Genomic DNA, 14,342 nt, shown 5'->3' on the forward strand with positions numbered 1-14,342 from the left:
TCTTGGGTATATTCCTAGGGGTGGAGTTGCTGGGTCATATAGCAATTCTATGTTTAACCATTTGAGGAACTTCCAGACTCTTCCAAAGCAGCTGCACCATTTCACTCTGACCAGCAGTGTATGAGAATTCTAATTACTTCACATCCTCACCAATACTTGTTTATATCATTCTTTTTGATCACAGCCTTCCTAGTGGGTATGAAGTGATATCTCACTATGGTTTTGACTGGTGTTTCCCTAACAATTAGCGATGCTGTCTTTTCATTCGTTTATTGGCCATTTGTATATTTTCTTTGGAGAAAGGTCAATTAAGAGACTTTGGCTACTTTCCATTTGATTTTGATGGACCTGACTGGGGACTTCATTTAACACTGTTCTATTCCATGACCAGAGATTCAAAGTCTAACCTTCACCAAGCATTTGGTGAGGAGACTCAGGTGACAGATTATAAGGATTTCATTAAAATCCCAACCCCTCCTAAGAAGAAAGCTAGCCTGAAATTGGTGCCTTAATGATGGAAGGAGAACAGGGAGTGGAAGAGAAGACTGCATCTTTATCAAACGTAGAGGGATCAGTTAGGAGGTTCTCAGCTTCAAGTAACAGCAAACCCAATTCAACCACATAAGTGAAATGCATAAATATACCACCTCTTGTAACAGGAAGTCCAATGATAGAGCAGTTCAGCTGATGCCTGGCCTCTACTCATGTTTTGCCTCTGCTACCCCCATGTCTTGGTTTCTGCCCTCAGGCCCGTCACTCCATGACCATAATGTAGGCACCAAAACTCCAGGCCTCATATACTCACAAAACACCATCAAAGGCCATCAGGGGAAATATGACCCAGCCTCACTAGTGTTGCTTTTTAAGTTTCCCAGAAGCACCCAGGAAACTTCCCTCACACTCCATTGGCCAGAATTATGTCACATGTCCATTCCTAAACCAATCACTGTCAAGGAAAGTGACTGCCTTAAGTTAATCAAGATTCATCCCTGGGGCTGGGTAGGAAAGGCTAGTTTCCCCTGAAAGGCTGATACTTGCACAAACTCAAGGTTCTATCAGTGAAGAAGGGTATTCATGCTTAGGTAGGTCACAGCAAACATCATTTATTACAAGCTAGAGGGAGAAATTATGGGAAAAAGACCCGGAACAGACTTTGACCCTCTTACATCACCCTCTACAGATTTATAGAGATTCTCCTGACAGACATTATAGACCACATGTAACCTTTTTAGTGCCTAGTAATCCTCACTCTAAGGACATTATTTATGTGGCTTCAAGTTGTCTATAAAACAAAGGATTGGCCCAAGTTCTCCTGGCTCTAAAAGACTGTCAGGTCCAAATGGACGGTACTCATGGGTGGGTGTGGGTGGGCAAAGGTGGGTGAGGAAGGAGTCCAGGGACCCCTAGACTTCAGTTCCTGGTGATGGGAGCACAAGGTGGGTATGTGGGTAGGTGTCAAAAGCCAAGAGGAGGAGCCAGTTTGGGAGAGGTGAGGGGTGGGTGGGGAAATTGTAAATAATTAGCTGTTTTGGACAGCTTGATATCGTGGTCAAAATCATCCAGGAAAATATGTGTAGAGTTCTCAAATTTTGATTTCCTCTTTTGTTGTTGTTGTTGATTTTTAATCTTCTAAAACCAGGAAAAGAGCACACAGGGAAGGCAGGTGGCAAAGGCTGAGCTGGTGATATTTCCTGGAGGCCCACGCAGCTGCTTTGTACACAACTGCATTAGCGAGCAGCTCCAGCTTCAAAGCCAGTGACAAACCGCCACTGAACAGGGCCTGAAAGTTCCAGATCAACAGTTACTTTCCTTCCCAAGTCTTTTTTGCCTCAGAAGACCTTGGGAAACCAGCAGCGACATGGGACTGGGAGTTTTATTTAGAATGGCTGGGCTCTGCGCCCTGCACCCTCCTGGCCCACCTGGGGCCTGTGGAAGGGCTGCACCTGGAACCCCCTCCGGAGGCGGAAGCAGCGGGTGGGCACACAGCCCGGCTGCGTCTCCATCTCCGCCTCCTGAGTGGCAGGCCGTGGAGGAACACGATGTAGTGAGACAGATGTCTTGGAGCTCAGGGAAAGTAAAAAAGGAAGTAGGGAATTTGTCTGACAGACCCCGGTGAGTAAAACTAGCATCAGCCACAAGCAGGAGGCTTTCCTGTTATTTTTCCTCTGCCTGAAACCTCAGGAACTTCGCCCAGGCAAGAAAACCTTGTGCTACCACACCCAGTACATGAGAGGAAGTGGATGAGAAGAATGGGGCTTTTATTCATTATTCACTCAACGTTTATTGAAAGCTTATACTGTACAATGGCACTGGGACAGATGCCGTGCGGGATTTGGAGGTTGCCCTAAAGATGTAGCAGCAGGATGATGCATGTGTGGAGAGAACACGCAGCAGTTAAGAGCCAGGCTTCCGGGCAGGACAGGGGTGGGCTGCCATTTAGTAGCCGTGTGACCCTTGGCAAGTTACCTCACCCATCCAAGCCTCAGTTTCCTTATCTGTAAAATGGGGATAATAAAAGTAGCTAACTTATAGGATTATTGCAATCAGAGATAATGTATATAAAATACTTAATACAGCTCCTGGCTCAGAATACCCCTCAACAAATGTCAGTTACTAGTAATTATCAAGGGAGAGGAAATGACTTTGTCACAGGGATAAGCTTGAACCTGTTTAAGTTCATCTTAAATCCTTTTTATTGTGAAGTATAAGATACACAGTGAAGAACACAAAACAGATGTACAGCTCAATGAATTATCATAAATTAAGGGCTTCCCTGGTGGCGCAGTGGTTAAGAATCCACCTGCCAATGCAGGGGACACAGGTTTGAGCCCTGATCCAGGAAGATCCCACATGCTGCGGGGCACCTAAGTCCATGCATCACAGCTACTCAGCCTGCAAGTCACAACTACTGAGCCCATGAGCCTAGAGCCCATGCTCCGCAACAAGAGAAGCCACCGCAATGAGAAACGTGCGCACTGCAATGAAGAGTAGCCCCCGATCGCCACAACTAGAGAAAGCCCGCGTGCAGCAAGACTCAACACAGCCAAAACTAAATAAATAAAATAAGTAGATTTTATCTACTTCACCAGTACCCTTGAAGACCCATTTGTGTCCCTTCTTATCAGTACCCACTCTGACACCCAGAAATGTAACTGCTATCCATTTATAACTCTTGCTTATTTTTCTGTATAGTTTTATCACATAAACATCCAGCCGTAAACACTATCATTCATCTCGCCATTTTAAGAAGTTTATAGAAATGGAATTATAAAACGTGTTTTTTTTTAGTCCTTGACTTCTTTTGCTCAACAGTTTGTGAGAATCATCCATTTTTACATGTAACCGTAACTCACTCATCTGTATTACTGCATAATATTTCATATGCCTCAATATATTCAGTTTTCATTACGATGCACATTTGGTTGTTTCTACTCTGTAGCTATTATGAATGCTATTGAACATTCTCTAGGTATGTACCTAGGAATGGTATTGCTGGGTCATCAGGTATGGATTTGTGCTATAGACTGAATGTTTACGTCCCCCCAAAATTCATATGTTGAAACCCAACCTCCAATGTGATGGTATGTGGAGGTGGAGACTTTGGGAGTGATTAGGTCACGAGGGTAGATCTGTCATGACCGGGATTGGTGCCCTTATAAGAGAGACCCCTTATAAGAGAGACCCCAGAAGAGCTCCCTCACCTCACCTGTCATGTGAGGGTATAGGGAGAAGATGGCCAACTATAAACCAGAAGCAGGCCCATACCAGACACCAAATCTGCCAGCAAGCACCTTGATCTTGACTTCCCAGCCTCCAGAACTATAAGAAATAAGTTTCTGTTGTTCTTAAGCCACCCAGTCATCTAGAGTAATTCTGTTAAAACTAAGACAACATGTTCAGCTTTAATAGATAATGCCAGATCATTTCCCAAATTGGTTGTACCAATTTGCACTCTTACCAGCAATGTTTTAGAAACTAGTTGCTTCACATCCTGTCAACACTCACTATTTTCCATCTTTTTAGTTTTTGCCATTCTGGTGGATAAATGGGGGCATCTCATTGTGAATTTAATTTGCATTTCCCTAATTAGTAATGCTGTTGAGTACATTTCATATGTTTATTGGCCATTTAGATATTTATTTCCTGTGAAGTTCTTATTTCAGTCTCTTGCTCATTCTTCTGTTCAGTTGCCTTTTCTTACTGATTTGTAGTTCTTTATATAGCCTGGATGTGAGCCCTTTGTTGGCTTATGCTTCACAAATATCTTAAGATTTGCCTTTTCACTCTCTTGGTGTCTTGATGAACAGAAATTCTTAAAGTAATCTAACTTATCAACTTTTTCCCTTATGGTTACTGTTTTTGTATCCTGTTTAAGAAATATCTCCTTATGCTGAAGTCATGAAGCTATTCTATATTGTGAAGAATACCTATATTCTATATTCTTCTTCTAGAAGCATTAGTGTTCTACTTACTCATTTAAAGGATATTCCAATTAAAATTGACTTCTGAGTAAGGAATGAGGTACAGTCCAGTTTCCCTTTTGTTGCATGTGTATATCCAATTGATCCACCACCATATATATATATATTTTTAATTGAGATGTAATTGATATGTAACATTATATTAGTTTCAGGTGTACTTGATTCAATATTTGTATATATTATGAAATAATCACCACAATAAGTCTAGTTAACATCCATCACCATACATAGTTACAAAATTTTTTTCTTGTCATGAGAACTTTTAAGATCTCTCTCAGCAACTTTCAAGTATTCAATACAGTATTATTAATGATAGTCACCATGCTGGACATTACACCCCTTATTACTTATTTTATGGCTTATTTGTTTTATTTATTCTATATTTATTTAATAGCTGGGACAAAAAAGTCCTAAGGAATTCCCCGGTGGTCCAGTGACTAGGACTCTGCGCTTCCACTGCAGGGAGCATGGGTTCCATCCCTGGTTGGGGAACTAAAATCCTGTAAGCCCCGGGGCGCGACCTAAGGAAAAAAAAAGTCCTATGTGTCCTGCCTGCCTCTCTGAACCCATCTCCCACCACTATTTGCCTTTTTCGCTCCACTCAAGCCCCCAGGACCTCCTTGCTGCTCACTCCCCTAACACACCAAACTTGTTCCTGTCTCAGGACCTTTGTGCTTACTGTTCCCCCAGCCTGGAGTGCACCTCCCCAGATCTTCATATGAATGGTGCCCTCAGTATATGCAACAATCTGCCAAACGTCACTCCCTTCAGCTGTCTTCAGTGCCCTCTAACATAGCACGTCTCCCGTGAAGCCCTACTCCCGCTCCCTGAACTACTCCTTTGCTCTGCTGTAGCATTCTGCAGGACATCCACTACTTCCTGACATTAACGTTCAAGCCTCCTCCCCTCTCAGGAACAGAAGCTCCATGAGGTCCGGACCTTGTCCATCATGTTGGCCACCATTTCCCTGACTCCAGGAACAGTGCCTGGGGGCACAGAGTAGACTCTGCCGATTCGGTGAGTCAGTGTACGAATGACTCCTGCTGACGTGGTCCTATGGCAGACAACCTCTCCCAGGTACTAGAAAACGCGGAAGTGGTGAGCTAACTAGCAAGGGTTGACCCATAAGGTGACGACGAATAAGCCACTCCTACACTGAAGAGAGTTGAAAGTGGTTATAAAAACTCGGGACAGTAACTTCTGATGTTCCTGAAAGAACAGTATCTTAACGGTGATTCATAACCCCTCTAGACTGCTTCTATACAATAACATCTAACTCCACTGATGAAGTCATCTCCAGTAGGAGAAGAGCAACTTCCGCCTTAGTTACTAAGATTTCCAAGTTCTGTGTTAAGCACCTGAGGGTAAGGTGTGTGGACTTTACATTTTGGATTCACATTTAAAACGCAGCTGCTGCAAAGGTATTTTAAGAACACCTAGGAAAGTAGAACTCCCAACAGCAGGTGAGCTGACACCCTATTCACCCTCTGTTAAAAGCAGAGCTACCAGCCCCTGCTCTGCAGCCGGCCTTCCAAGCTAGAAATAAGATGACATTGCCACTTCAACTCTGTTGAATAATATTTTCAATGACTCTGTGGTCATGCTTCTGAGACCAGGGTGCACGTTACCTTACAGAGATGCAAAGCAAAGCTAAAATTTGCAGGTTGCCATGGCGTTTCTGGTTTCATGCTGAGAAACCTGGCCTGTGGCTATGAAATGAAGAAAATGTTTTTTACCCATGTCTCTTGAACTGCACAGGCAGCAGATAAGCAGCAACTGGCCTCAGTCATCTGGCCCTGAACCTTATTGTATATATTCTCCAGTGAGGAATGAGTGAGTACAGGCTTTCAACCTATGCTGTGGACATGATGAGGGCCCAGCAGCAGCCTGGCCAGTAGGCGGACCCGACAGAGAAGGGCACTGCAGGCGGCTCCCCAAACATGGGCCACTTGGAGTCCAGCCCAGGCAGGCCACTCCCGGGACAAAGTCTAGGTAGGAAAGGCATAGCTGGAGCAGAGTGGTACCCTGCAACGTGGCCACTAACCTCTGGCTTCCACATTTGCATTTAAAAACCATTGTGGAAATGTAATTTACTTTGAAGGGTGCTATTCAAAGCAGACTGCCCTCTCAGCAAAGTGACAATGGCCACAGCCCAGTAAGGATCCTCGCAGGAGAGGCAGAGACATGTAGTGGGACAGAGAGGTGAGGGAAGTCAAGTTTTTCGGCACGGGAAAATCTTTGAAGTGTGTGGAGACCTCACCTTATCAAACTCACTTCAAGGTTTGAAGCATTTCATTAAATTGAAGCACAGCTGTTTTCCATTTAGAGTTGACTTGGTTTGAAGGAGTTTCAGGGACTGAACTTGACAGTTTCAATTTTCAGTTTCCAACTTCCTTAACTGAAAGTCATAAATATGGCGGCCACATTTCCTGAATCCAAATTGGGTTTAACACTGGGCCGTCCCCTAAAATACAGGGCATGCTTTCATGGTCTGGAGAAGGCTGAGGGTCTGTTTGGAAGGTTCAAGACAACTGGTAGGAAAAGCGGAAGACACTTTTGATTTGGATGATGACTTTTGCTTTCTCCTCTACAGCAATTCAACTCTTTTTATAGAGGCTCTGCCAGCAAAACTGAGGCTGGAGGCACCAGGAGACCACAAGATGAATATTTCATCATCTTCATTCAAACATCAGCCTGGAGCTAGGAGAATGAATTAGATGGTTGGTCGTTTTTCTCCCAGTGACTGTTTTTTGGGTTTCTTTGAATGGAATTGAAAGTTCCTTAAGCTATCTGGTACTCTGGCCAAAATTCTTAGTGTAAGGGACCTTGTCAGATGAGTGAGGTGATCTCACTCCAGGTATAGGAGAACAAGTTCCCTTTGTCTCTGGTGCATATCAAGTCAATCCACCATCCTTCACCAAGGAGTGCTCTCCAAGGTACATCGGGGCAGGAGTCAACCTCCTTGGGATACAAGGGTGGCCTCAAAGTTTCCTATTCCACCGAGCCTGGAAAATCACTGACTACTCCCATCTCACGTAGGGTACAGGGATGACAGTAAGATGGATATAGCTGCAGATCATCTAAATTGAAATAACTAAAAATGACTTCTCTCTTCGCATTATTGTGGACTCTGAATGACAGAAGCTGGAGAATGAAAAGGAGTTTATGGGGGTAATGCCCAGTCCTTCTCTCCACACAGCTTGGAGCGCCAAGAGCCAGCATTCCATCTTACGAATAGTATGTCCTTATCCTCTCCCTTTAATTCCCTTTACATGGTTTTAGTCACTGTTGGCACCTCCGACACCCAGTAGGTCAAGGGAAGGAGAGAGTGAAAACTGAAAACGATAACGTTCTGAAGTCTTTCAAGGACTCAGCAAGACAAGAGGCTCAAACAAATGTCTAGCATACATTTTAAAATAAATTGTGGATGTGAATTAACCAGCCCACGTGTTGTTCAGACTAACGCAGGTATCAGCACCAGCATCAAGGTCTCCTGTTCTGGGGGCGGTTTGGATTGTGTCTCACTGGCACAAACAGGGTCCAAGTCCTAAGGCAACATTTCAGAAGGGACACAGCCCACCCACTCAGTAAATCCCCTGGGGCAAGTAATGGGAAACCATTTCTCTAATGAGGATCATAAACTATAGGAAAAATACAATCAAAGGCCACAGAGAACTAAATACAAATTTACGTCTTTTCCCAGAGAATTTAGAAGTTCCATTTACCGGGTTTAAAAATTAAGAACTACAAACATAGAAAATGACCAAATGATAAGACGTTCTAAATATATAACTAGTTTAAGAACTAGGAGTTTGGGGAAGAAAAGGAAGTATCAAAAATCTCTTGTTATAATGGAGAAGAACCAGAGCCGGCCACTGGGCAGAGAGAAACCTGAGGGGAAGGGACTTGTTCCAAGAGGCAACAGCACAGAACTCAGAGCAAGAGCCCAGGATTCTGCACCCAAGACGATGCCATATGTCTCAGGAGGTGGGCCTGGAAGGCCAAGAAGGGTGAGAAAAGTTTAAATACACAGAAGAGTCTAGAGGAGGCAATAAAGATGGAGCGACTGAGGGGGGGAAGCTGAGAAATGGATGAAAACTTGGGGAAGCCGTGACAGACAAAGAAAACAAATATACATTAATTCACTCATTCAAAGTATTAGCTTGTCAAGAATTGTAACTCAAAGCAGAATCATCACAGTAAGTTATTGCTACTCTTTCAACTGTTCAACTGCTCTAGTTCTTAAATCTTGAAAGGGTCAACTCCTACAGCTCACAGAAACGGGGAAGAGGATTATCCTGTGGGTTTCTGATGAAAGCAATTATACCTGTGGGCTGAAAGATGTCAAGCTAAGAACCACAGGTTCACAACTCCTAAGCCAGACAAGGTGAGGACACCTGGCCACTTGTTTAGTTCGAAGCAAAACACTGGCAGCCTAGAGCTGCTGTAGAGAGCTCTCACTGGTTGACCAGCAGGCCACAAGCACCTGGCTTTTAGCATTCCACGTCTGCTATTAATAATGATCAGTCCGTTAACTTCTAAAATTGTTGCATGTTGGCACGTCTTCTGTAATAAGTTATTGGCTTTCCAAAGGGAGGACTTTGTGCTGATTTCGACCCCACTGTCTTCTGGAAGTTCACCAGACGTTAGTTTAGCGTTATAACATCTGACCTGCTTTCAGGATACCTTATTCTTCCTGGCTTCATGAGCTAAACTGTTGTGGTTCAAGGCGTGTTCTACTTAATGGATATGCTAACTGACTGGAATATGTTACTCCCATGAGCTTCACACAGATCACAACATTCTCCCCAAGCAGTTGTCCTGAGGTTAACAGTGACCTGGGCTAAGTTGTGATGCAATTAACAGGGAGATCTCCGAGGTGCAGGAAAAGGCATCATTTCACCCTTTTATTTCTCCTAAAGTGTGGTCTTTCCCGCTTGTGCCCATCATGTTCATCAGAATGAGACGTTAATAACAGGTGCTGGGAGAGAGAGGTCCTGACAAACCACCTCCCGTTTTCATGGATTTAACCAGCTTTAAATGCCTGACTCTTCAGTGCTTTATTTCTCTGCCAGCAACAAGACTGGCAGCCTGGGATGTGCCAAGTTCTTGGCTCTAAATTGCAAAACAAAGCAGTATAGGAGGGAATCTGTGAGTTCGCTGATTTGCAAACACTACAGCCAGTCGCCATGTACACATTTGTTTTCGTGTACCTATTAGTACTCCCAGGCAGTTACCTGGATGCCTTCCTGACAGTGCCAGACTGTGCTGCTGCTCAAGCTACCAGCGCTTCCATCACTCACACTTAGATGAATGCAGCTTATTCTGCATCATTTAAACAAACAAACAAAACAACGCTTTCATTAAACAGAAAAACAGAGCCTTTCAGTAATTATCTGAGAAGCGTCCCCAAGGTCATTCAGAATCAACATCAGGTTTACAGGTGTGCCCACAAGTGTCCACGAAGATGCATTCAAATGGAGCCGACTCGGGAATCAGATGCATGAGAAGCCACAATGACATGTAAGGGGGCTGGTTGAAATTTTCCTGACACAAGTTACATTCATCCCAACGTTCTCTAAGTAAAAGACATGTGGATGTTCTTTCCATGCCCCCAGCTCCAAACACCAGTTTATTATAGTCACATATCCAACGACAATGGACTCGACCAAATGTATGTGGAAAGCATCTTGACTCTTCACCATAAGCCTACAAAGCAGGTTCTTGCATTTCCCCTCAATTTACAGTTGAGGAATCTGAGGCTTAGTATGGTGGGGTGACGTAATTAGGTCCCCCAGGTGGTAGGTAGCAGAGTCACAATTTGAACACAGATGCATCTTACTCCAGAGCCTGTTATCTTAATTATTTTGCTAAATTATCTCCTTCTGTAACAAAATAAAAATGAAATAAAAATTCTACATGACAAAAGGTATTCAGATGACATCACAGATCACTGGCATTCTCTTTTTCATCTATTTCCCAGAAAGATCTCTCCATTTGGTGTGAATGCTCATTTCCAACTTCCAGTGTCGAAGCACCAATCCTCTGGTAGAAAAGTGAGAGTTATAATCAGGAAGTATTTCTTCTCTTTCCAATTTCATCAAGTCTCAGGGTCAATTTTTTTTTTCCTTTTAACATTTTCCTAGTATTGCAGGGTCAGGAGTTCCTAACCAAGGTTATCTAATCTAGTGCTTGCCCCAGGCAGGATGATTTTGGTCATCCCAAAGAAAGGAAGGTTCATGCAATTTGTAAAGATCTTACTGAATGTTACGTACCTGAGAGGCAAATTATAAACATCTCTTGCCTGTCTGAGGATCTGCAAAGTGTGTTGGAGCTTTTTAGAGTAAAGGCACCACACAAATACAAATTAATAACAATATAAATCAACTCAATTCCCATAAGTATAACCATCTAACCTGGAAAAAACAAAAACACGCGAGGCCGCAGACTACAATGACAGTCTTCATCAGAAAATATATTTATTATTGATAGTGAGTGAAGTAAAGATGTCAGTATTCATGATAGACGAGAGGTTGCAGAAGCCAAGGTTGCCTTCATGTTGATAGAAAATGCCTTATGTCACTCATAATCAGAAACATTATTCCAGTAAAAGAGGTACATTTTCTCTCCTTTTTGTCTTCTTACATGATCACCGTAATAAGTTAAAATAAAGTAGCTCTTATATAGTTAAGGGAGAAAAGAAAGAGAGAGAAACCCAACATGTCACAGCCTAGCCAATTCTGCCCAGCACTGCTGGCCCGAGATGGAGGGGTTTGGCCTTCTCTTCTCCCCACCCCAGTGACCTCAGCCCTCGATCCCAACTCCCAGCTTTGTGGGAGGGCAGGTTCATCCAATGATGGAGCTTGGTTAGAAGAGGAAGTTGAATAGAAAGTACAGAAGGTGGAGAGGACTGCCCTTCTTTTTAATCATCGTAAGTGGATTTATTAACACTGTAGCAAGCCCTTGATGGCTGATCCCTGATCTAGGCCTTGGCTTTTCAAACTGTTGCTGATCAAACTGTGATATGCTTCTGTTGAATCTGCTCTCTGATGCTTCTCTTTAATGGTCTTCTCTTTAAATGAGTTGCTTTCTTACTAGGAAAAAAAAAAATGTTCCACCTCTGGAATTAACGCTGAAGGAATTCTGCTTGTTCTAAAAGTTGATTTTATCCTCCCTTCTCAAGCATGCTCTGAAAGAGAAATAGAAAAATAAGATTTACCACCAGAAGGAGGGGACCAAAAATGGGCAGTAGCTATTTAGTACTGTTTGTGTTGCTTTTCAAAGATCTACCTCAAAAACACATATAGCAAGGCCTATGCTCCCTGGTCTTGAAATATGACTACCTTTAATGAACATCATTGCTTAATCATGTATCATCTCCAAATGACCCCTCCCCCCACCATATCAAACTGAGCCCTAAGGGTGAACATGCCCTGGACTGTGAGAGTGGGGGGCATAGTGGGGAGTGTGCGTGCCGTCTCACTACCCTGGACATTTGGGGATGTGTGGGAGCATTTCTAGTGGCTGCAGAGACTGGGGGAAAGCTACTGCTAAGGGGGCAGGGGTGGAGTGGGGCGGAAAGGGAACCTCTCAATTGAAGACAAGATGCTCCCCCTGAAACCCCTGCTCACACTAGGCAGAATGCAGATGTTCCTGAACTCATAATGCTGGGTGGAGCTACACAGATCTAAGTATGTATTCCCAAATTACAAAAATGGCCCCTACATTCTATTTAGTTATTTGTGTGGGTGTGGGTGAGGAACAGTAGACAGGAAGAATTTTTTTTTCCAGTTTTATTGAGAATTAATTACATATATCACTGTAAAAGGTTTAAAGTGTTCAGCATGACGGTTTGATTTAAATATGTTCTGAAACAATTGTCACAATAGGTTTAGTTAACATCCATCATCTCATTTAGATACAAAAAAAGAAAAGACAAAAATTATCACTGTATCAAGAGCGCTTAGGATCCACTCTCTTAACAACTTTGCTATATCATAATGCAGTGCTAACTATAGTCGTCATGTTGTACATTACGTCCATAGTACTTATTTATCTTACAACTGGAAGTTTGTACCTTTGACCACCTTCTTCCAATTCCTTCCTCCTACACCTCTCCCCCAGCCCCCTGCCGCCTCTTGTACCACAAATCTTATGTCTTTGTCTATAAGCTTGATGTTTTGTTTTTTGTACATAGATTTGACATGTGAGATCATACAGTATTTGTCTTTCTCTGTCAGATTTATTTCAGTTAGCAAAATGCCTTCAATGTCCACCCATGTTGTAGCAAATGGTAGGATTTCCTTGGGTTTTTTTTAATGGCTGAATAATATTCCACTGTCTATATATATACCACAGCTTTTTTTTTATCCATTCATCTATTGATAAGCACAGGTTGTTTCCATGTTTTGGCTATTGTAAATAATGCTGCTATGAACATGGGAGTGCAGATGTATTCTCAAGTTAGTGTTTTTGTTTCCTTTGGATATATTCCCAGAAGTAGAATTGCTGGATCATATGGTAGTTTTATATTTAATTTTTTTAGGATCCTCCATACTGTTTTCCATAGTTGCTATACCAATTTATAATCCCACCAACAGTGCACAAGGGTTGCCTTTTCTCCACATCTATGCCAGCATTTGTTGTCTCTTTGATGATGGCCATTCAGCCATGAGGTGATACCTCATTGTGGTTTTAATCTGCATTTCCCTAATGGCTAGTGATGTTGAGCATCTTTTCATACACCTGTTGGCCATTCACACATCTTTGAAGAAAAATGTCTATTCAGATCCTTTGCCCATTTTTTAATTGGATTTTTTTTGTTTTTGCTATTGAGTTGTATGAGTTCTTTATACATTTTGGATATTAACCCCTTATCAGAAACGTGGTTTGCAAATATTTTTTTCCCATTCTGTAGGTTGTTTTTTCACTTTGTTGGTTTCTTTTGCTGTACACAAGCTTTTCAGTTTGATGTAGTCCCACTTGTTTATTTTTGATTTTGTCGCTTGTACTTTACATATGATTTCCAAAAAGTAATCACCAATACCCAGGTCACGGAGCTTTGATCCTATGTTTTCTTCTAAGAGCTTCATGGTTTCTTACAGTTAAGTCTTTAATCAATTTTGAATTAATTTTTGTGTGTGGTACATGATAGGGGTCTAGTTTTATTCTTTGACATGTGAATATCCAATTTTCCCAGTACCATTTATTGAAGAGACTTTCTCCATTGAGTATTCTTGTCTCCCTTGTCAAATATTAGTTGACTGTACATCCTTGGGTTTATTTCTGGGCTCTCGATTCTGTTCCTGAGGTCTATGTGTCTGTTTTAATGCCAGTACCATACTGTTTTAATTACTATAGCTCTACAGTATAGTTTGAGATCAGAAAGTGTGATGCCTCCTGCTTTGTTGTTCTTTCTCAGGATTTCTTTGGCTATTCAGGGTCTTTCGTGGTTCCAAATAAATTTTAGGAGTGTTTTTTCCTATTTCCATATAAAAAAATACCATTGGCATCTTGATAGGGATTGCATTGAATCTACAGATGGCATTTGGTAGTATTGCCATTTTTACAGTATTAATTCTTCTAATCCATGAACATGGAATACCTTTCCATTTATTTGTATCTTCTTTGATCCCTTTCATCAATGTCTCGTAGCTTTCAGAGTAGAGATCTTTGATCTCCTTGGTTAAATATATTGTAAGCATTTTATTGTTTTTGATGATACTATAAATGGGATCAATTTCTTTTTCAGAACATTCATTGTTAGTGTATAGAAACACTACTCATTTTTGTATGTTAATTTTGTATTTTACAACTTCACTGAATTTGCTGATCAATTCTAACAGTGTTTTCTTGGTTGAG

At 42.1% G+C, this 14,342-nt stretch overlaps 1 protein-coding gene across 2 annotated transcripts in view; it reads right to left on the reverse strand.

Annotated features, from left to right (window-relative positions):
• Positions 1-10,935: 10,935 nt before the first annotated feature.
• The window catches only part of CHCHD3 (coiled-coil-helix-coiled-coil-helix domain containing 3), a 288,144-nt gene continuing 284,737 nt past the window's right edge, over positions 10,936-14,342 (reverse strand). For both annotated transcript variants that reach the window (XM_067747054.1, XM_067747053.1), the window contains one exon: positions 10,936-11,670. In XM_067747054.1, the coding sequence (XP_067603155.1) occupies positions 11,647-11,670 (24 nt within the window). In that variant the 3' untranslated portion in view covers positions 10,936-11,646. The remainder of the gene's footprint in view (positions 11,671-14,342) is intronic.

Source organism: Pseudorca crassidens, chromosome 8 (genome assembly GCF_039906515.1).
Source record: "Pseudorca crassidens isolate mPseCra1 chromosome 8, mPseCra1.hap1, whole genome shotgun sequence".
In the NCBI taxonomy this organism is placed as follows: Eukaryota; Metazoa; Chordata; class Mammalia; order Artiodactyla; family Delphinidae; genus Pseudorca; species Pseudorca crassidens.